At 40.9% G+C, this 22,393-nt stretch overlaps 1 protein-coding gene across 1 annotated transcript in view; it reads right to left on the reverse strand.

Annotated features, from left to right (window-relative positions):
- vwc2 (von Willebrand factor C domain containing 2) overlaps positions 1-21,970 on the reverse strand; it is a 52,328-nt gene extending 30,358 nt beyond the window's left edge. The window contains exons 1-3 of the mRNA XM_008430062.2: positions 21,724-21,970; positions 6,372-7,077; positions 2,017-2,146 (exon numbers count right to left, since the gene is read on the reverse strand). Coding sequence (XP_008428284.1) covers positions 2,017-2,146; positions 6,372-6,998 — 757 coding nt within the window. The 5' untranslated portion in view covers positions 6,999-7,077; positions 21,724-21,970. The remainder of the gene's footprint in view (positions 1-2,016; positions 2,147-6,371; positions 7,078-21,723) is intronic.
- Positions 21,971-22,393: the final 423 nt, after the last annotated feature.

Genomic DNA, 22,393 nt, shown 5'->3' on the forward strand with positions numbered 1-22,393 from the left:
ATATATATATATATATATATATATAAATAAGAAAGTGATGTCATGGCGAGGATAACATAACACAATGTCTTGGCTCAGAAGAATATTGAATTTCACACTCTTGATCTCAATAGAAATGCAATATTGATCAGATTATTGCATAAAAAGCAACATAAATGCTTCAACGCTCCAACAGGACTTGATGTTCTTCATCTATCTACATTTAGTGTCAGGCTTGTTTTGTAACACAGCAGACCTGAGGAAGCCGTTTGACAGCAGCTTTAATGTGTGATAGAGATCACTCCATGGGAGAGTAAATAATTCATCCTCCATATTGATTGGTAATAGATAACGAGACTGATTGCTTTCTGAACACTGGCATAATTTAACATAGCTTAAAACTGCTGCAGCCAACATCTCTCCCTTTCACAACCCTGTTCACTTTTACCTGTCAGGTAAAAATTAACAGATTATGAATTAATCTCCATGTACAATAGGGATTTTGAGATTTAATGGGAAATTTCACAACCCCAGACAGAATAAGCTGGATGATGTAATCAGGGAGATAAACTTAGAAAGCTCCTATTGTCAGAACAGAAATATTTCAACCCCAGAATCCGGGATTAAATGCTTGGCGGCGTTAGTCGTGGTCAGGTAACCTGCCGTCTTTGACAAGGGGAGCTCTGCTTATGCTAAACTGTGGTAATTTTATGCTAAGAACATCGGACGCTGTCTGAAAATCCTTGTCGGGTGATTGCGCCCGCGGATTTGGGAGGGGATATTTTGGAAAACAAATGCACAACGCTGCACCGTTTCCCCAAGCGCCGCGAGACTGATGAGTCTTCAAACACGACCCCTGCAAATCCACCGGGCCTTGCACAGCAGGAACGACGGAGCGCGGGCCAAACTGTGCAAAGCTCCCTCAGCGTGATCAATATGTGCATATGTAAAAAGTCAGTGTACAGCAAAAAAAAGAGGAAAAGGGACCAATATCAAATCCCTGAGATTACAGCAAGCACATATTAATAGAGTGCATAATGCACCAGGACGTCCAATATGTTTTAGGCTTTGATGCAGCCTTTAATTTAATGTAGGACGGCGTCTGATTAATACCTAATGATCAGCATTCATTACATGCAAATGTGTCCTGAGTTTAAAATAAATCATCTTACTGTGATATTTTGGGTGTAGTTAAATCAAACCGAACAGATGAGAGTCACGTGTCGAATAAGACATTTAATGAGTGTTTTGATGATTTAATCCACTTATTTTTACTGACATATTTACTGTATGCATCTTCTGACAGGCTTGAAACAAACAGCCAGTAATTCACATCCTCAAGAGTTCATCCTTTAATCTGTACAAATAAAATTCAACAAGCAACCTAAAAAAAACCCGCATTAGCCAAACAAAGCCCTTTCCTCCGAGCATCAGGAGCGTTTTTCTTTTTTTACTCCTCATGCATATTGTTTGCTCTTGTTTATATCAAGCAGTGCGCGCCCCTTTAAGGTTCTAAGTCAGAGATACATATCGCAAGTCATCATTCTTTTTGCTGAAGGAAGCAGTGTTGCTGACATTGCCATGTTGAATTACACTCACACCAAGAAAACAAGGGGACATAATCTAGGACAAGCTGTCGGGAACCATCTGAAACAATTTCAGTTAATCGACTCTGAGATGCAGAAATCCTCCTTCTCATGGAGGCCGAGGATCTCTGAGATCATAAAGGAAGAACAACAGGACGCAAACATACCAAATAATCTCCTCATGACGATGAGATGCGTTTAGACGTCTAAATCCAGATATTAAAGGAAGAGTAAAAGATTTATTTCGCCTCGTTAGGTAAAGATCAGTCAGGATTCAGGAGAGTAAACCTGATATGCTAAGATGTTGCAGACTGCAGTGCAGCATGCTGTGTTTCTGTGTCAGCAGAATGAACGCTGGGCTACAAAGCCCTCATTACTTCAGCTGAAGTGAAGCAGAGAAACATTTGATGCTCCACCCGGAGCAGCTTCTGCTATGGGAACCGTCACTCACCGCTCTTGCAGATGGGGCAGCACTGGTCGGGCTCGTACTCCGGGTCCACGCACTCAGTCTGAGGACAGGCGGACACCGAGCACAGAACCTCTCCACTGGGCTCACACCGGCACTTCTCACACGGAGACACCTGAAGGACAGGGATCAGGTCGGCCCATCAACACAAAAACACTAAATCAAACGCTTCTGGTCAGGTTTGTAGTGCAGATATCCAAGTACACTTAAAATAAGATTAAATTAATGGCCAGTAACCTTCATGCAAGACATATGAGCTTGTCTTAAGTCTATTAATTTCTTCATATTAAAATAAAAGTACTACTACCCTAGTTGATTATGTAACCCGCAATTAGTCAATTGGTCAAGACTTTTATTTTTGCGGGCTCACTTCCTGTTTTGCCCCAAACGTGCCAACTTATTTAAAGCCCCGCCTCCAGCGCAGTTTGAACTACATCACCTGGTTCACTGTGATTGGCTGTTTGGCGTCTTCCTGGCAAATTCACCCAAATCTCTGCATCCACTGATTTGATCCTTTGAGTTTGTTTGTGTGGTAGCATTATTGGTTTAACATGACATTTCTGCTCATTGGAGCGTTTTATTGGAACTGTTGGCGTTTGTTACCTGGACCGTCACTGGGACTGTCACAGCTGATCGCAGTCTAGTAGCCTTCACTCTCTGCCCAAAGGTAACATGATCGCTGGTTTTGTTCTGGCACTTTTTTATTGATATGATCAAAATAGGATGTAGCTACAGTTAAGTTGATAATGCGCAATATATTTATTTACTTATTTTTTATTTTCCTCACTCTGCTCAAGTATTTGAGTTAATTTTTCTTGATTGATATTTTGAAAGTGAACTTTGATTTCAACTTTTCAACTTTAAATTGATTAGTTTGAAATATGATTGATATTCTTTTTATTTAAAATATGGTTAATTTAACCTGATTGAAATGTTTAGTTTAATTATTAGGCATTTAATAATGGCATTTGAATGAATATTTATTGCGTTTGTACGTTTGTACATGATTGTTTAAAACACTTAATGGGTTTTCTGGCCTTTTTAGGTCGGGTTTTTTATTCCTGATGGATCCGATCCTCTTCTGGAATGAGGACAAGAACTTTATGATCTTGGAATTGATTTACTGAGTTAATTTGTCTCTCATTGTGCATTTGTAATTGTCTGTTTTTTTTCCAAAATCACTAATATATACACTAAAACTAAAACCATTGCTTCGTGTTTTCATTCACACCTCAGGCTCCTTAAAGAACCAACTTCTGATGCCGCTCTTGTAGCTGCAGTTAGCTGCATAGCCCATAACTGTTACAATTATATAATTTATAATAAAAGAAAACTGTCTTGATGTAAGTGAGATAATAAACATGTTTTAAAGACGTATAGTGAGCAGAGATCAGCTGATTTCCTCCTCTCTCAAGGAAACAAACGCTGAACGGATGAACCTGTTTGAAATCCTGCTTTTCTTCTCCCTGTCTGAGTAGCAAACGGCGCATTATGTCCCTCTGTGACTCCGTAGTGAAAACTGTACATCTGAGTGTAACGCGGCTGTTCAGCAGAGCTAAAAATAGTAAGAACACGACTGTGTTTGTCTCCGAGGGCTAAGCAGCTAGCATGAACGTATATGGAGGTTTATGAAGACCTCCATGCTCTCCTCGTCCAGCCGGTCAGCTCAGATGGACGTTTATGTCTCGGTAGTTTTGCAGTTGGTCCATCTGCTCTTCATGTCCAGATGATGGACTGCAGCTCTGTGAGACGTTCAAAGGTTGTTGTAAAAGCTAACTCTGCTTTAAACTTCTCCACAACTTTCTCTCTGACATTTCTGCTGGGATCCTTGGTCTTAATGATGCCGTTTGTTTGCTTACTTTGGGACGTGTGGAGGTAATTAGTTGAACTGGAGGTTTTCAGAGGGATCAGATTAAATGGGACTCGATACAAACACAACAACTTTATCAGACTTCTCATTTAAATACACAGCTCTGGAAAAAAATGATCAGTTCCTCTGGTTTTACTCTTCATATGTTTGAGTAAAATTAACATTGTTCTTTTATTCTATGAACTGACATGTCTCTGAAAAAACAAACAAATTTAGTATTTATGTGCAGAAAATGAGAAATGGTCAAAATAAGAAAGAGATGCAGTGCTATCAGACCTCAGACAATGCAAAGAAAATCAATTTATATTAATTTATAAACAATACTAATGTTTTAACTCGGGAAGAGTTTAGAAATCGGTATTTGTTGGACTAACCAGGAGGTTTTCAGTGCAGTTGGCTCTTCATTTTTCCCAGAGCTGCATATAATAGAGCTCTAAACCTATTAAAAACTTAATCAGATTAATCACTCTTTTGCTGTGATTAATCACTTTGCTTAACTTTGTAAGCTTGAATTGTAAAAATGCATTTTTAAAATAAATGTTAAAGAAAACATTTTATTGTCTCAAACCAAACTTCTCCGTTTTCCAGGTTAAGACTTTAGAGTAGAATATTTTTTAAAAAGTCATTTTGTCCATCCATCCATTTTCTTACACCCTTGTCCCTCAGTGGGGTCAGGAGGTGCTGCTGCCTCTCTAGCTAACGTTTCGGGCGAGAGGCGGGGTCACCTGGACAGGTCGCCAGTCTGTCGCAGGGCAACACAGAAACACACAACCATGCACACACACACTCACACCTAGGGACAATTTGGAGAGGCCAATTAACCTGACAGTCATGTTTTTGGACTGTGGGAGGAAACCGGAGAACCTGGAGAAAACCCACCATGCACAGGGAGAACATGGAGACTCCATGCAGAAAGACCGGGGCCGGGAATCGAACCCAGAACCTTCTTGCAGCAAGGCAACAGCTCTACCAACTGCGCCACTGTGCAGCCCAAAGTCATTTTGTTTCAAACATAATGTTAAAACTATAAACTGGCTGTGAATGTTAATTCACCACTAAAATAAATTGGCTTAATGGCTCCTTGGTTTATCCAAACATCCATCTGGGTGAATTTTTTAAAAACCAGTCTGACGCTCATCTCATCTTTTCACTTGCTTGTAATACAATTAATCTGCATTATGAAATATTAACGTGTTAAACTATTTAGATTAATCGCAGGTGAATGAATTAACGCATTAATATTGACAGCCCTAATATATATAGCACAGCACAACAGAATGTGTAAATGTTCAAGGGGTTTGAACATTTCTGCATAGCTATGTACCTTACACACACACACACACACACGCACACACACACACACACACACACAGCTCAATAAGACTGCCTTGATTGTTTAGGGGAGTATGTATTCAGTGTCAGAAAGCCACATCTATGGGGAAGTCTCAGTTCTCTCAATTTTATGGCCAATGAGAGCCTCATTTTCGAGAGGGCAGAGCCGAGAATTGAACTACCCTATTCAATCAGAAGATAAGGAGAAATCAATAGGAACTGGGAAACAATAGAAAGATGCTTCCAATTTCCTCAGCGTGTGAGTCTGTGTCTGCTATCCAAGTGTTTCTGTGTGTCTGAAAATAAAGGAGGAAAAGGTGGAACAAAGGCTGGGGAGCGCAGAGTTTGATTTACATTCAGAGCGTGCAGCACAGGTTTCATTTTGCAGCTGCTTATATGAAGTCATACACCTCTAGTCCTAACAAGAGAGCTGAGGCTCGTTCTGCAGATTGCTGAAGCTTGTGCCTCCGCATGGCACTCCACTGTGAAAAATGGAGTGAGGCAGCACTTAGCACGATGCCCCAGAATGTAGCAATCAAGCATAAAAAAAACCAGCCTGTTGCTCCGGTTCAAAGCTCCTGCCCTACAAACGGCCCAAAGCCCGACGTATAACAGCGGGGAAGACTTAGAAGAAGATACTCCACATTAGGCTCAACCATCTGTGGAGACACTACATACATAAAAAGAGGCATTAGGGTTCAATTTATTGCCTCACAAGAGACATAAAACTCAGATGGTGGTGAAATCCTGAGTCAAGTCTCTTTATGAAGACGTGACGGCAGATAAAAGAGTAAAGACCTCAGTGATGTGTCTCTCCCAAACGCCCACATGTATGCTCATACATGCCCTGCAGAGTTGGAACATTACTGGAGCCGTAACTCTTTGCATCGACTGAATATGGAGGCACTCTGCTGAAGCTGCACGGCTAAAACTCAGCCTCCGGTAACATTCTGCTACACAAGTGCTGACCTTTGCCATTATAAATGTGCCTGTGTGCTCGCTTGTATGCTGCAAGGCAAGGTTACTTGTTTCTGTGTAGCGGCGGCAATAAACTCCATTGATAGCGTGGAGTGTTGGTCAGCAATTCTTTCAGGTCGGAGCATGTCAACGAGGACTGAAAGTGGTAAAACGGGCTCACCTTAAACTCTTCTAGTGAGGCGTAGACCTTGCCCCGAAACTCGCAGTAGTTTTTTTTCTCCTTGCACAGAGGGCAGCACTGGCTGGTGTCCACTTTGATGCAGCGAGGGTGGACCTTGGGACATTCGGGCTTGGTGCACAGAGGGCCCTCGTCCGTGCAGAGGCAAGGACACGTCGAGGGGCCCGGGGTGAACTGGTCGCCGATGGCAAACACGAAGCCGCTCTCGTCCATGCAGCCTTTCCCTCTGTAGTCCGGGTAGGCGTACTCGTCGATGGCGTCCAGAGAGAGGGCCACGTCGCTGGTGGGGCCCTCGTCTATTTGGTTTAGGCTGTCCTGTTCACTCCACTGCTGCTCGGATTCGCCACCTTTCAGGGAGCTAAAGCTAGGCCCGGTCAGGTCCGGGGCAGTCCTGTTGGGGCCGAAGGCGTTGGTTTCCTGAGCGGCGTACTCCAGCGGCTCCTCTGGACTCTGCTTGTCCTGCTGTTCGTCCTGCCGGGACTGGGTCAGCACCTTCTCCAGACGATCCCGGCTCACCGGCAGCGTCGCTATGGGATTGCACAGGGAGCCGCTCATCAGGAACCCCAGAAGAAGGAGAACTTCCGCTGCCATGGTAACGGAGTGCAGCATCTCTTCCCACCACCGGCAAGGTGGGAAAACACCTTGGCTCACATAACACAGTTCACATCGCAGGTGCGAGCCAGTCCATCTGGAAAAAGAAAATTAAACTGGGGTTACGTGTTCGGCACTTTGTCACTTTCATCATCTCGGCTCTGATTTACGTCTTGAGTCTCGTTCCCACAAGCAAACCACCACCGAGTGTGAGGCGAGCATGTAGCATCAGTGAATTGGATCATCAGGAAAAGAAGTAGACAGACACAAAGACGCGTTAGGAAATCGATAATGCTTGATACTGTAACACTTGGCAGCATCAATCAGTCTCTGCGGTGTTAGAGTTAGGGGAAAATGGCCAATGAGGGAACTGAATGTCACCCTGCTAAGAACCTCATGGAGCAGAGAGCCGGGATCGATGTCTGTTTCTTTTCAATGAATCGCAGCCAACAGCACATAAAGAGAGATTGATTTGAAAATGGAACATAATGCCATCTTGGAAAGATAACTTTACAACAGATTTCAGAGATATGAGTGTAGCAGTGTCAGTTTCAAAATAAAAGCCAATCTGCTCCATCTCTTTTTTTATTTTTATTTTTTGCAAGAAAGCCAACAAAATGTCACTTTGCGAGACCCTTTCAGCACTCAGGAGTTGACGTACGCCGGCTAAAAGCCCTCGGATCAGCTGCAGAGGCTGCACATTTTTAAAAAGCAGCACGGCCGATGTTTTTGTTTTTGTCTCCTGCTTAACTTGATTTACTGCATCGTCTTGAAATTCAAATGCCTCCTATGATGCGTCGCTGTGTCTGGTGGCCTACTTTCATTCATTTCCCTCACATCCAATGTTTGGTGTGATCGCTGAGCTGCTTTTCATGGGCTGCAGTCAGTTTCACACACAACTTATTTTGCAGAAATAAATTGATTATTTAGCAATTTTGAAAGTTGTGTCAAAGCTTATTTATGACAAGTTATTAAAAAAGGGCAGCTGCTCATAAATGGGGCCATAAGGTTCCTGGCAAAAATGTTCGTACTCTCTTTTATTCCAGCAAGAAAATTATACATATAATCAGCCCCCTGTACTCTGATACCTATAAATAAAGTGCAACCCATTACTTTCAGAAGTAAAGGATAAAGTTTTTCACAATTTTACCATGAATCATATAAACATTAATCATTTATTTATTGTGTCAAATGTGAAAAGACTTGATCGAGTAATATTACTCGAACAGAGAACAACTGTGATGAGAAAAACAATCGTTTTGCTTTTATCTGAGATTTTAGACGCAGGCTGATAAAATCCCGTACTTGCTTTTTGGCTAACTTCGCAGCGATTTCAATATCAGTATTGGATGCTCAATCCATCATTTATGATTTTTTTTTTTTATCAAAATATTTAATTTACTAACAAACTCAGCAGTGGTACCCATGGTAACTCTGGAGGAGCTGCAGAGATCAACACCTCGGTACAAGAATCTATTAGAGGTTAACTGCACAAATTTGGCCTTTATGGAAAAGCAGCAAGAAGAAAGCAAAAGTGAAGTAAAAGAAAGAAGTCAGGTTTGAAGTTTGCTTTAACCTACAAACATTTGGAAGGAGATTATCTGGTCAAATGAGTCCTAAGATGAATTTTTTTGGCCTACCTAACCTGTGGTGAAACATGGCAGTTTGGCAAAATAAAGGCTGATGCTGTAAAAAATAATTGAGACTTGGGAGAATATTCACCTTCCACCAGAAAAATAACCCAAAATATCCCACCAGAACTACAATGGGCTGGTTTATATCAAAGCATATTCATGTGTTAAAAGTGGCCTAGTCAAAGTCAAAACCCTTAATCTAATGGAGAATATGTGATTTGAAATCCCAGCTCACAGATGCTCTCTATTTAATTTGCTTGAATGTGCAGGAATTTCAATCTGCATGTGAAAACTGGTGGAGAAATCCCAAAGACTCGCTGCTGTAATTTCAGAGAAAGACGCTTCTGCAAAGTAATCACTCAGAGGATTTCTATTTGTTCAAAATCATTTTCCCTCCACTTCATCATTACACGCCTCTTAGTGTTCAACACAGAAAATCCTATGAAATAAGTCTAAGTTTTATCTTTGCAACAGAAAATGTGAATTTCCAAGAGGTGTGAATACTTTTCAAGGCAGGTTTATCTATGTGGAAAGAAACAAAGCAAACCAGATGGAACACGGATTCAGTTTGAGTGAAAGCAAACCAGATTCCCTCCGCATGTTTTAGGTGACGCCTTTTGATATTCATGAATTCAGCTTCATTCTGCGGGACAAACGATGGCGCCGCTATCACACCGGCGGTGTTTGAGGAGCGTTTCTCCCTCTGAACTGCCGCGTTGAGGCGGAATCCTTGCAGGCGGCGGCGACAAACGAGGAGGAAGCAGAGCGAGGTGCATACCGATAACGCTGCTGCAGCTGACAGAGACGGGGAGCGATGAGCCCCGGCCTCATTAGTAAAAGGACCTCATTTGTCTTTTCTCGGTCTCACCTCTCCACCCTAACAGCTGTTATGAGCTGTCACTCTAATGCCGCCGCCATGGCCGCCGCCGCGCTGTGTGTGGCCCTCAGGGTGTTTGGCAACATGAAGCAAACTGGCCTGGGCAACACGATGCTGCTTATAGAGAACTGGTTTCCTCACTGCCAGTGTCTAACGATGAAGCAGACTGTTTACAGCAGCTTGTTGTGTCACAGATTCATGTCAAAATGTCCCCCGAGTGAATGTTCGTGTCATGGCTGGATGAGTAACGAGTCGGGGTAATGCGCTTTAAAAATCCAAATTGGACATAAAATATGAAAGAGCACACTTGGCAAATAAGCAGAGCACTCGATAAAAATGACTTGTTGATCCGAAATGTGTGCTGGATACAAATGTGGTCAGCCAAGACCACAAAGGAAGAGATTTCAGATCCAGACTGTTACTCTCTGGACATTAATTCTGTGTCCCCATTTCTGCTGCCATGCCTGTTCCACAAAGTTCAAAAATCTTACTTATAGCTTAAAGGGGAAGTATTATGTGCTTTTCAGCCACACAGTGCCAATTTATACCACAATCAAGTAACCGTATTAACATCAGTTGCTATAAGAAGGCCTTCCTGCTCTTTCTGAAACCTTCAGGAAGTCGTCACTTCACAGGAAGTTGTGATTTTTTTTTTTAACCAGCATTTCACTGAGAAGCAGCTCCTAAAATGAGCTCAGCTGATGCGTAACTCTAACAGGTGTTTGCTCTAATTGCTGCTGGCTAGTCTGAAGGAGATGAGTGGGCGGAGCTAAGTCGGCGCACGCATTTTGAACAGCTGAACGGTTGCCATGGAGATTAGACGATTTCTCAAACATGCATGAAAGAATTGAAGCAACACTCCAGGTATGTTTTTGATGAGAGAAAGAAAAAGTGAATATACTAATATTAATCTACTGATACTAATCTGGAACAAACTTCCAGAAAACTGCAAAACTGTTGAAACCCTGAGTTCCTTTAAATCAAGGCTAAAAGCCTCCTGTTTACAGCAGTGATCAACATATTTGATGAACATTTGCTTGAAGATTTTGATGATGGCATTAGTCAAAATATTATGTTTTGTCATTTACTGTAAAATATCAGTCTGAGTGTTTAAATGTGTTTTACTTATTGAATCCAAATTAAAATTTAAAGAATAATCTAATTTGCTAAGAGTTACCTGTAGATGGCAAAACACAAGGAACAGCAGATTACTGATTAATAATTTCCACACAACCTGATCAACTAAAGAAAAGCATAAATGAACAAAAATATGCTGTAAAGTAAATATTACTTTACAGGAATTTTCAGGGGAGCTAAAAATTGTGGCCACACAGATTTTGTAAATAATTGTTTCTGTGAACTGGATTCCCACCAAATAAATCAAAACATTTATAAATTGTGTTCAACTAAAGATTCTGTTTACATTTTTTTGGGGTACCGATAAGGTTGGAGGATTCTGAAACGATGTTTGTGTAGTAGCTTCATTCACCTACGTTCATCTTTTAGCACTTTTCCAATCTTCCAAACAGCCCTGAGCCTGAAAGAGATTATTTACCTTGAACCTTAGAATATTTTTGCAAAGCCAGGACATTTAATTATTATTCTAAACTGAAGTAATTCTGGAAAAAATGGGTCAAGTATGGGTGTCCTAACGACACATTTCTTTCTCCATACTTCACCAGTCTTCACATTTTTCTCAGCAGATAGAGATGAAAACTATTTAGCTCAAAATATAGGCAGATATGCATTTTTTATGAAGCATGTAAGTATCAAACAGTGAAAAAAATATAAACAAACAGATGATTGGCAGTTTCTTTCATTTCTTTGACTCTGTGAGAAATTACACCCATTGGTTGTTTGTGCAGTTTGGGGAGGCGACAGAAATGTGACTAATACGCTTATTAATTATGCAGATTTTTTCTCTGCTGTTTACTTGTTTGCATTTGCTCTTTGAGAACTGACAGCTGAAGCAGACAGCCTTTAAATTTCACTTTGAACTGCAACCAATTCACACTTCCTGCACAGACCAGTGGCTCCAGTCTCCAAGAGCCGTTTGTTGGCAGTGAGGAAAAGAAAATGAAGCACAACAAATATTTGCATAAATGCAGAGCAATATGCTTTACCACCTTCGCAAATTACTTTTCTTTTTTTTTCCTCCACAGTCACTACATCCGTATGACATCAAACCTTATCTCCACTAAATGTTTAGCTAATTTCCACTTCTCAGAATAATGTCCAGCTGGTGTCATAGAAAGACATTTAACTGTAATGCAGTGTAATCGTATTAAGATGAGGTTGTAGATTATCCTTTTCACCCATTCTTCATGTTCAAACACTCTTTTATTTATATTCTTGTACATAAGCCATCTGATAAAAGGTCAGAGATTTATCTCTGGCCTACAGCTCTGCAAAGACTTTTTTTTCTGCTTCGCTGCTCTAAATTCAGTGCTTGCAAGGACACGCTGAAAGAGAGGAAACAAACAGGAAAAAGATGCGACTTAGAGACACAATGGAGTCTGGGGAATGCTGTGGATGAATTTCCAAACTGTGACAGAGACAAAGTCGTTTCTGAGGAATCATGTTCCCAACGCGAGGTGCTAGCCGCTGTGGAGTGGAGGTGACGTGGAAGCCGTCGCTCTGTTAGCACACAGAGTTTACATAAGCCGACATCGTCAAGTTCATTCTCACTGCTGATTAAAAAAATAAATAAACTTGAGCTATGAGCAAGAAAACAGCTCTCCTATTAACACTTCAACTCGAAATAATGATCTCTGGGAAACAAACACTTAGAAAATTAGCACCATACACCTTTTCAACCACGCAGAGCAAAGCGGACATGTTTGCACAAACTCTTCCACATAATTATAATACCATGCAGTTGCAGGCTAAAACATATTTCAAATTAGCATAAGAAGAATTAATCACCTGCACATGAATAAATAATCAGTTGATTCTTGTACATGTCATTCCAAAAATTAGACTAATAAAAAAGTTTACTTCAGTTGCATAAGTTCACTATGTAGAGTAACATATCAAAAGTGTTTGTTCCTGTTAATTTTGATGTTATTTCTGTTTTATATAGTGGAAATGTTCTGTTACGGCCTGCAGGACAGATGACCAGCAGAAAGTACCCGACGCCGTCCAGCTGCAGGGAAAGACACAAAGAGCCTCTACTATCCAAGGAAAGTTTAGTGGAAGGAGGAGTCCGGGTACGTCTAAGGTGTTTTCACACCTGTTATTCCAGTAATCTTGGTTTGATTGGGGATCAAAATTGCAACATTTGTCAGTATTATTGTTGTTAATCTAAAAAAAAATTTAAACAAGTTTTTAAAAACAATTTCTATAACTTTTTCAAACCCAGAAATTTCCACCTTGTTCTAGAAAACTTATGAGATTAATCTCAAAATGTCCAAATGTTTTCTAATAGACTTTCAAAATGCCAAACTAAAATGTCCAGGTTTTTTTTGAAAACTCCTGAAATTATGAAATGTATTTTTTTTTCTACCTACAATGGCTCCAATACATCATCATACACAACAGACAGTTTCCAACATGAGTCAAAAAACAATCAACGGTCCAAGTTTCTCCCTGTGGATTACAGCAAAGTTTGCATTTCATTTGGAAGTCGGTCTGGTGGAAGAGTGGAGTCCGTTTCCTCAGGAAACAGTCAGTGATGTTTTGGTTGCCAAGTCATCTGCTGGTTCTGGTCTGCAAAGTAAAAACAGCCGTCTAGCAGAACATTTTGGACTCAAATCAGCAGCAACGGAAACGTGTTGCGCTGTTTATCTAATTTAAATACAGCAGTAAGAATTGTTTTATTGTCCTTACATGCATTAATGTTTGTCCCCTGGCCGCTGTGCTGCTGCCGCACCAAGCTGTTGTTATAATGTTGTTTCTGAATACATCTTTGATTCATAAATAATGGTCCAACCAGCCGCAGCGAGTCTAATAAACCAGCAAACAAACTACACATCCCTGGCAAACAAAACACAGGCTAATAGTGCACATTATCCGATCATATCATTAGAGATTAATGGCTGAGTATTTAAATTACACAGCTTAATGTTGTGTCTGCTGCACCACTGAGCCAGAGGATGGAAATGTAGTCCATTCAAATCAGAGACCTGACAGGTCGAGCAACAGGAGGGGGAGGGGCGCTGAGGTCACTCCGCTGCAGAGGGAACCGTAAAAATGCAACAGAGAGAAAATGAGTCAGAAGAAATGGTGCCGTTCCTGCAGATGTGCTTTAACTACACAATAGATCATAATGTAATTAATATTTCAGGTCTAGAAATGCTTACAACAGTTCATGGGGATTGTTTTGTCACTTCAGTACCTTTCCCAAATTAATTAACTGAACTATTAAATTACTTACTGTAAAATGGATGCCTTGCTCTAATGCAGTTCTTCTTCTTTTGTTTGAGATTATGAATGTGCATCATGTTAGACTTAAAGTAATATGAGTCTTCTTCAGTTGGTTGAATTAATTTTCTCAGGACTCCTTCTGTTCTAACTTTAAATTATAAATTATATTAATGGTTCCTCCACAGGGGCTGCACAGTGGCGCAGTTGGTAGAGCTGTTGCCTTGCAGCAAGAAGGTTCTGGGTTCGATTCCCGGCCCCGGTCTTTCTGCATGGAGTCTCCATGTTCTCCCTGTGCATGGTGGGTTTTCTCCAGGTTCTCCGGTTTCCTCCAACAGTCCAAAAACATGACTGTCAGGTTAAATGGCCTCTCCAAATTGTCCCTAGGTGTGAGTGTGTGTGTGCATGGTTGTGTGTCTCTGTGTTGCCCTGTGACAGACTGGCGACCTGTCCAGGTGACCCCGCCTCTCGCCAGGCACGCCAACTGGAGAGGCACCAGCACCCCTCCCGACCCCACTGAGGGACCAGGGTGAAAGAAGATGGATGGATGGTTCCTCCACAGAGTTGAGACCTAAAACCGATGACCACATTCAGTCTCACCCCTTAAATGAAAACATTCAATTAAATTGATTACATTTTTTATAGCAGTGGAAAATTGAGGAAAATCCAACCTTTAATAGGTTTTTTTGTTTATTATTTTCTACAGAATATCAGGTGGTGTAATTACTGCCACCCTCATTTTGTCAGTAGGGCAGCACACAGAGACCATTTATTATTGCACAGGGCTGGGGTTTCCAACTCCAGCCTTAGAAAGCAACTCTGATGCAACCTTTCAATGCATATTTATTGAATCAAATGAACATTTTATTACCAGGCGCCTAGAGAACAAAAATACATTTGATTTTTTTCTGCATTGGAGCAAAAATGCATGAAAACATTGGAGGCCAAAGAACCTGAAGAAGATCTGTTTTCAGTTTTCTATCAGAATCCACCAGGTTTTTATTTAAAAAGCCTCGCTGCTTTAAAAGATTCATGATGCCATGCATTTTAACAACAGGCCCACAGCACCACACATCCTCCTCCGTACTCTGTGGGCATGAGGTGCCTGACCAAACGTCCATCCTCTGATTTATTCCCAATGTTTCAAAAGCGTTTGTCGCAGAAAATCCCACATTTTTACGTTAGTAATGGAAGGAAAATAAAATACTTTTTTGAAGTATTTTTAGCCTCTAATGGTTGTCATGGAAACTTGGTGATGTGTTTTACTCAGACTTGAGTAGTAACTGGTTACATTTACTAAGTTACTTTTACTTGAGTGACTTTTTGGGGACAAATTGTACATTTAGGAGTGTTTTCACTCATCCCAGTCTGAGTAACTTCACTGGATGAAAAACAAACATGTTTTAACCAAAAATCAACTAGACACAGACACCTGCAGTTTTTGTTAAAGTTTTACATTGAAAAGATAATAATTTGGGAAAAATAGTACTTCTGCCTGATGTTGCCATTTTGTAATCAATGTGATTTTTTTTTTCATTTTGATCTTTAAAATACCAACATTTCTACACAACTTTACATTCCGTCCAACTAATGATTTAACTTTAAATATTAAACGATTGAGACTTTGATCAGTTACTCTGTACTTTTACCAAATAATTTGTCCAAGAGTTTTTTTCTTAGTTGAGAAATTTCTTGAGTAAAACATGCTGCAGTAGTGCTACTCTTAGGTCCTTCACTGTTCTCATCATTCACCGCAGTGGCAACATAAACTTGGTCTTCGTCCAGCGGCTGAAATAAATGGCTTCTGTGCCACATCAGTTTATCCTCCAGGAAACAGGAAACAAAGTCTATTATTAGTTACAGAGTCTAACCAGACTTTATAACCATCACTGCTCCCAACAAACTCATACAGTTTTTATATACATGCTGGTACTTCAGCTGTTTTTAGTCATTTTAAATAATATTTCTGCTTCTATCTGCGCATTTCAGTTTTTTTTTTAATCACTTATTGTAAATAGTCTGATGTTCCTAACAGATAAATATAAACACACATTTTGATCCTACACAGCTGGACCAGATTATTTAATAACTGCAGAGTATTTATGTTGAAATGTTGTTTTTAATCACACACTATGTTTTATATATATTCTTATCTTTGCGTGAATCTACGCTTTGATTGCAGTCGAATGTCTCCAATGTGGGACAATAAAAATATTTTATTCTATTCTTAATTAAACGTTCCTACACTGCAAAAACACAAAATCTTACCAAGCAGTTTTGATCTAATTTCTAGTGTAAATATCACTTGAAATAAGACAAAACTTTGTTACATGTAAAGTTTTAGCAAAGTAGGAGTTTGATTTCAGTAACTAATCCCTTAATATTGATGAAAAACTTCTAGTTTTTTTGGCAGATTATTTCACTTATAACAAGACATGTTTCCAATATTAGTGCCTATATTTTGCTGAAAAGTTACTTGTAAGTTAGTTTTGTCTTATTTACAGTAGTATTTAGTGCAGAAGCTGTGAATCAATTGGAACAAAGAAGAAATGTATTTTACAGCTATCTGCATCTTTACCAAGCCTCCATGAATAAGAACAGTTTGTTAAATACTCAATTCTCATATTAAAACTCAAATCTGGCAGGAATTTGACCTTTCATGAACAATGTGTCATCCTCTTTATATCACAGCCACTCCTCCGTTTTACCTCTCTGGATAATTAGCATCATTTTTTCTCGCTACAATAAAAGCTGGAATTACATCTTTGCAGCAGGAGAAAATCATAATTATATTCCAATACACAGAAATGCATTCTGTTATTCTGCTCTCCCCCATTAACATCGCACATTTAAACGCTGTCGGTCGCTCTGCTATTATCTCAGAGAACCGACTATGTTCCCACTTACCACTGACATTTAAATGTCTAGAACCCAAATGAACCCAACATGGGTCTGAGTTCCTCAGCCGGAGCCACGGCGTCTCTAAACCCCTGTCAAAGGCCAGAGTCTCCCATCAAGGCCCGGGATGCGGACCGGAACCCGCCTGACCACCCGCAGCGCCGCGGCAGAGTTTAATCAGGCGTGCGGGATTGAACCTGACCTCCAGGTCAGCCTTGCAGCGACGCTGACCGGAACGCGGCGGACGTGTGACTCACGAGTCGTTGTCATTTTTGTCACGGAGCAGAGCGAGTCTGGACGATGCGTCTTGACAAAACAACCCGAGATCTTGCTTTGAGTTCGGCTCTGGCTAGTAATTCATATGAAGCGAAGTGGCGAGGCCTGGCCGACACAAGTCCAGCTGAGTAAACACTGACCTGCCTCCCGCTTTCATCCCTGATGTCACTCAGGAGGTTGACGCTATAAATAGGAACGAAATGCACTGAGGCGTCGCTTTCATCTCCAGGAATTTTCCACACTCCAGATAAAATGTTTCCACCCATTCGTGGATTCCTAATTACACTTTAGTCTTGGCTATTACTCCTGGATTTGGGTGAATAGTGGCTGGTTTGCAACGACGAGGCTACAGTGAGGTATCTTCATCACTGCACTGTTTGTGGATGAGTAGGAAGGAAAACAGTGAAATGAAATGAAAAGTGTCATGGCGCCTGGGTCAGAGCGTCTACTGGGATGTTCCCAGGTCCAGGTTTTCTTATTTTACTAATTAAATGTGCCACAGTTTTCTGTCTGAACGGTTTATGACTCCAACGCGGCCCGCATGCGCAGAAGAAGAAAGTAGACGTCACACAGCAGCGCATTGTTTACAGAAGTGATAATTGATGGAGTTGTCTATCGATCGGTTTTAAATGTATTCAGCAGCGATTATCGCCACGCGTTCAGAACCAGACGGAGGAAGCTAGTAAAAAAAGAACAGCGCTAGCATAGCACGTTAGCATTGACAGCTGCAGCCTCTGACCTCTGATTGGATGTGAAGTCAGAGCTGGGATTGTGACGTCATGCTTCACTGACACAGACGTCTTTCATCAGTTCCTAATTATAATTTTCAACCATTTTAAAAACCCAGATTTATCGTATCTGACGCAGAATTATGACCAATGACGTAAAAGTAGGAAAAAATGTGATGTTACACTTCAGACTATAGATGCTATAGATTCATATCCGCCTTTAGTTCCACATATGGAAATGCCACAGATTAGATGTTTTATTCTGGGGTAAATCAGATTTGAGTCACGTTTGCCTGCTGTGTGAACATTCGATCTGTCGAGGTGCTGGACGATAAATTGTCCCAATAATTATTACAATAAACAATAAAGTTGTTGTTTTGACACCATTTTCAAGTAATAATAATGCAAGTTTGTTCACTGGATGATATTTTAATTATCCAAAATACAACAACCAAAAACAAAAAACATTTACACCCAACGCCATAAATCAAACTGATTATGGGGAATTGATGTTTTGCTGGGATAACTTTAGTTCCAACAGGTCGAAGGTTCAGTTTGACACATCCTGTCTTCCTAAACTTGATTAGGACCAATGAGGCTCCATCTTGGAATCCAGAGAACATTTCATGGTTAAAATTAAAACCAATTCCTGTCCTTCAGTATTCACACAGATAAAGGACATCTGCTCACAAATAGCTGAAATCCAGGAATACCTGAGCCAGACAATACCCTCATATTTCAGCTTCCCAAACTGCATTTTCTTTCAAATATTTAAGATTTTCTCACAAAACAGGGAATAGATAGGAATCCACTGAATGTCTAAAATGTCAGTAGACATCAAGACCAGAAGTGAAATCTCTAAAATAGAGACTTTCAGATGTTTAATAGTTGTGCGAATGCAGAAAACATTTAGCTCAACTAGCATAAAAGTGCCTGGAACAGATGCTGGGACTCGAACCAGAAACGCCTCCAGTTTTAACGAGCTGAGCTACACAAAAGCATGCTGCATAATGCCACCAGGACTTTTTATGTCTTCCTGTCGCTTTTTAGGAGCAAATTAAAGTTCAACTCTCACTGCATCTTTCCTGTGTCATCAGGGAGATTCGGTGAGTTAACCTCTACGGCTCGGAGGAGCCGCCAGACAGAGTCTGACTGCAAATTAGGATTCTTGCTGAAAGAAAAAATCACATTTTGCTTTTGTGAAAACACTTTGTCTCAAATTTTATCCACAAAGCTTCTTATCACTAGTACAGAGTCTGTGCAGAAAAGAAACGGCTTCATATTTATTCTCCTAATCTTAATCCACACTATATTCAACATGACAATATCACAAAATGAAATTAGTTATGTTTTGCTTTGTGCTTTCTGGTGGTTTTGTTCCTTTCTAACTTTTCAGTTGATTGATCTGTGTATAAACTGACCGGCCACTTCATTAGGTACACATGTACAGTTATGTGGCTGCAGAGGAGTAGCTGGTTGTGGGTTCAAATCCCAGCCTGGAGTCTTTCTGCCTGGTCTTTAAACTGCTATGAGCAAAGACCAAGGACAGATGTGAGCTTTGGAATGGAGAAGGAAGTTGTGACTTTCAACGTTGCATTGTTGTTATTGGCAGATGGGAAACTGCAAATATTCTCAGGTTTACTGAGAAATATCCAGTAAGAGTGATTAGTCTGTACGACTGAAGCAATTAATCAGATTATTGAAATAACTGTCAAGTAATTTAGTATTCAATTAATTGTTAGCTGAAGAGTACAGACTTTAAAAAAAAGTCATTTACTGAAAGAACAACATACAACAAAAAACCAAAACCTCTGTCTGTAAACATGTTCTGTGCAGAACTCTGCAAGTGGCACTTTAAGCTTCACCTGCTTCAAATTCTGTAAAACCAAAAACATAGATCAGCCGTACACTGGACTGATGTCAAAATAAGCAGAAAGTTGATGTTTTATCAGCTGCTGATTCATCCTTTGCTGAAAATGGTCGAGCATTCACTAAAGAAATGCCACATTGTTGCATTAAAGGCAAGAAAATGTTAATTTTCTTGTTTAAAAATCGAACTGAAGTATTTGTATAAGAGGCCGAAAAAATCTGCAGAATTCTGATTAATCGTCAGAAAAGTTGATAGATTAATTGATTACTATATTAATCGTAGTTGCAGCCCCTGGTTGTGTGGATAAAAATACTTTGTTGATGCCGAAAGTCAAAGCAGAAAAGACAAACTGGTTCCATTACTGGAGCTCCAGTTAGTGGATGGACTCCAGCAGAAAACCAAGAACAGGAAATTATGCAGGAAAAGACTCGCCAAAGTAAAAGGTTGGAGAAAATAAACTGCAGATTCTAATGAGTGTTGAGTTCAGCTGCAACATTTAGACGGCGAGGTCAAAAGTTGACATGAACACAAAAACATGCCGCTTTGTATCAACTCCTCAGGTGGTGGAGGTAGTATAAACATGCCTGGGTTTGTTTCCTGGCACAGTTTGAGTCCTTACATGTCAACCACACAGAATACTTTAGTATTATTCCTGATCATGTCCTTTATGACCTCGGATACAAAGATTTCCTTTTAGCTACTTCCATGTCATAAAAAAGACGGATATACTCCAGTAGCCTCCATCCACCTCTGGCATAAGATGACAGTGAAGCTGACAAATCTGCAGCAACAGTGTGCTGCAGCTGCTGCATGTGGATAAGGAAGAAAATATCTGAGGAATGCTTCAGACTCCTTTTGGAGTTTATTCCTCAAAAAAAATAAAGAAATAAAAGGAGCAACAAGCTGGTACTAGATAGGTGTACCTAATAAAGTGGCCAGTGCATGTATTAATATACATGAAACAAAAAGATTGCGTCCACTTGGACAACACGGTGAATGGTCCGACTGGCAGAACCTCGCGCAGACAGGAAGTATTCATCAGAGTAATCAGATTCCCGTCAACTTTTCAAAGTAAAATCCGAACCGAGTGGATGTCCTTCAGAGGGAGACGCGGCTCCGCGGGGCTGGAATTAACTCGGAGAGACAAACCTGCCCTCAGCGGGGCGCACAGTTCATTTACTGCACGTTACAACTTCACTGAGCCAACATGAGACCCACACGGCAAAACACAAGCAGAAAGCTGTTTACTGTGGGATTTTACGTCAATTTCAAGGAATTTACTGCGGATTAGATGTGAAATGTTTAGATAGCTGGTTTGGAACTGGTTTCGGGTTGTATAAAGAGTGATTTAAATAAAGCGCACAGACAGTGTGAAACGATGAAACCCAATTAAAACATAAAGGGACACAGAGGAAGGATCCACGAGTATTAAGCCATCTGCCATGGATGCAGAAAGCTGCGGGGCTGTCTAATTGAATTTTATCCTCTGACTGGAAATGTTGCTAGTGACCCAAATCGGACGAAAGTTTGCCTAAACATCCCACAACAAAAAAACCCACAGCCCTTCCAGAGCTGTCACATAATCTCAGGATTATAGCAGAGCAGCAAGGTGAACATTTGCTCATGCACAGCGCCTGGCAGCAAAAGTCCGGGGCTGAAAACGAATGAAGGAGATGGAGAGAGAGAGAGAGATGAAGGTCTGACAGTGATGGACAGGCAGGAAATGTTGTTATTACAGCAGGACGCAAATAAAAGCCAGAAGCACAGACTCTACATACCTTATTATGATGCAACCACCTGCTTGGCTGGACAGTCTGAATTTATTGCATTGTGCTCTTTTTGCAGAATGGATGTGATGAAATCTCCTAATTTAGCGAATAACACACAGGTCAGTCACTCTGCTGCTGCCTCCACAGGTGCAACATCCTCTTGTGCATGAAGCTCATTTAGCCTTTTTTAAGATAACATCCACAGCAAGTGAAAATAACAGCAACATCAGAGTACAAACTGCGATTAAAAAAAAACCATTAAGCAGTGCTAAAAGTTGATTTAAAGCCAGCGGGATCCATCATAACGCATCCAAATGAATCAAATGTACCTGTGATCCTGGAAGTCAGCCGGATCCGTCCGTGCGCCGGGCTGAAGCTCAGCTCCCGGACAGCAACAAATGATCTGGAGTGGAGAAATGGAAACTGACGCTCGTTAAACGCGCAGTTTCCCCGGGAGGAAAGGCAGGCGCGGGTCAGCGGCTCAACTTTAATCACCGCAGCGAGGGGAAGCAGAGCGATGCGCCGCGCTGCCAAACAGCCACTGATGTCCCCGCAAAGCTCGCACTGCCACTTTATTTCTCACGGTGGCGCAGAAATAATTTATTAAATAGAGGGGGGCGGCCGCTAGGTGGCGCAGGGAGAAGTGAGAGCAGGCGGTCAATTAGTGCGGTTCACGCACCGCTGTGATTAACTGCTTTGCATAATTATCCGCAATTAGAGAGCAGCGTCACGTGACGCAGCTTGGTCAAAGGGTAATTTGGTGCAAACTGACAAAAGACCGCAGAAAAGGGGCTGTGGAAATGCAGATAATTGTGATAATTATGGGCTCTTGCAGAGACGTGAATCAGCTGGTGGGCCGGAGAGCTGAGAAATAAATCCACAAGCAGAAACGGAAGTCAGTGTGACAGAAAGGAAGGAAACGGAAAGAGATGTAAAAAGAGCAGCGAGGCACCAGAATCAATCTTCAGTTAATTCCTTCTAATTTAAAGTGGAAATATT

Source organism: Poecilia reticulata, linkage group LG15, assembly GCF_000633615.1.
Source record: "Poecilia reticulata strain Guanapo linkage group LG15, Guppy_female_1.0+MT, whole genome shotgun sequence".
Lineage (NCBI taxonomy): Eukaryota > Metazoa > Chordata > Actinopteri > Cyprinodontiformes > Poeciliidae > Poecilia > Poecilia reticulata.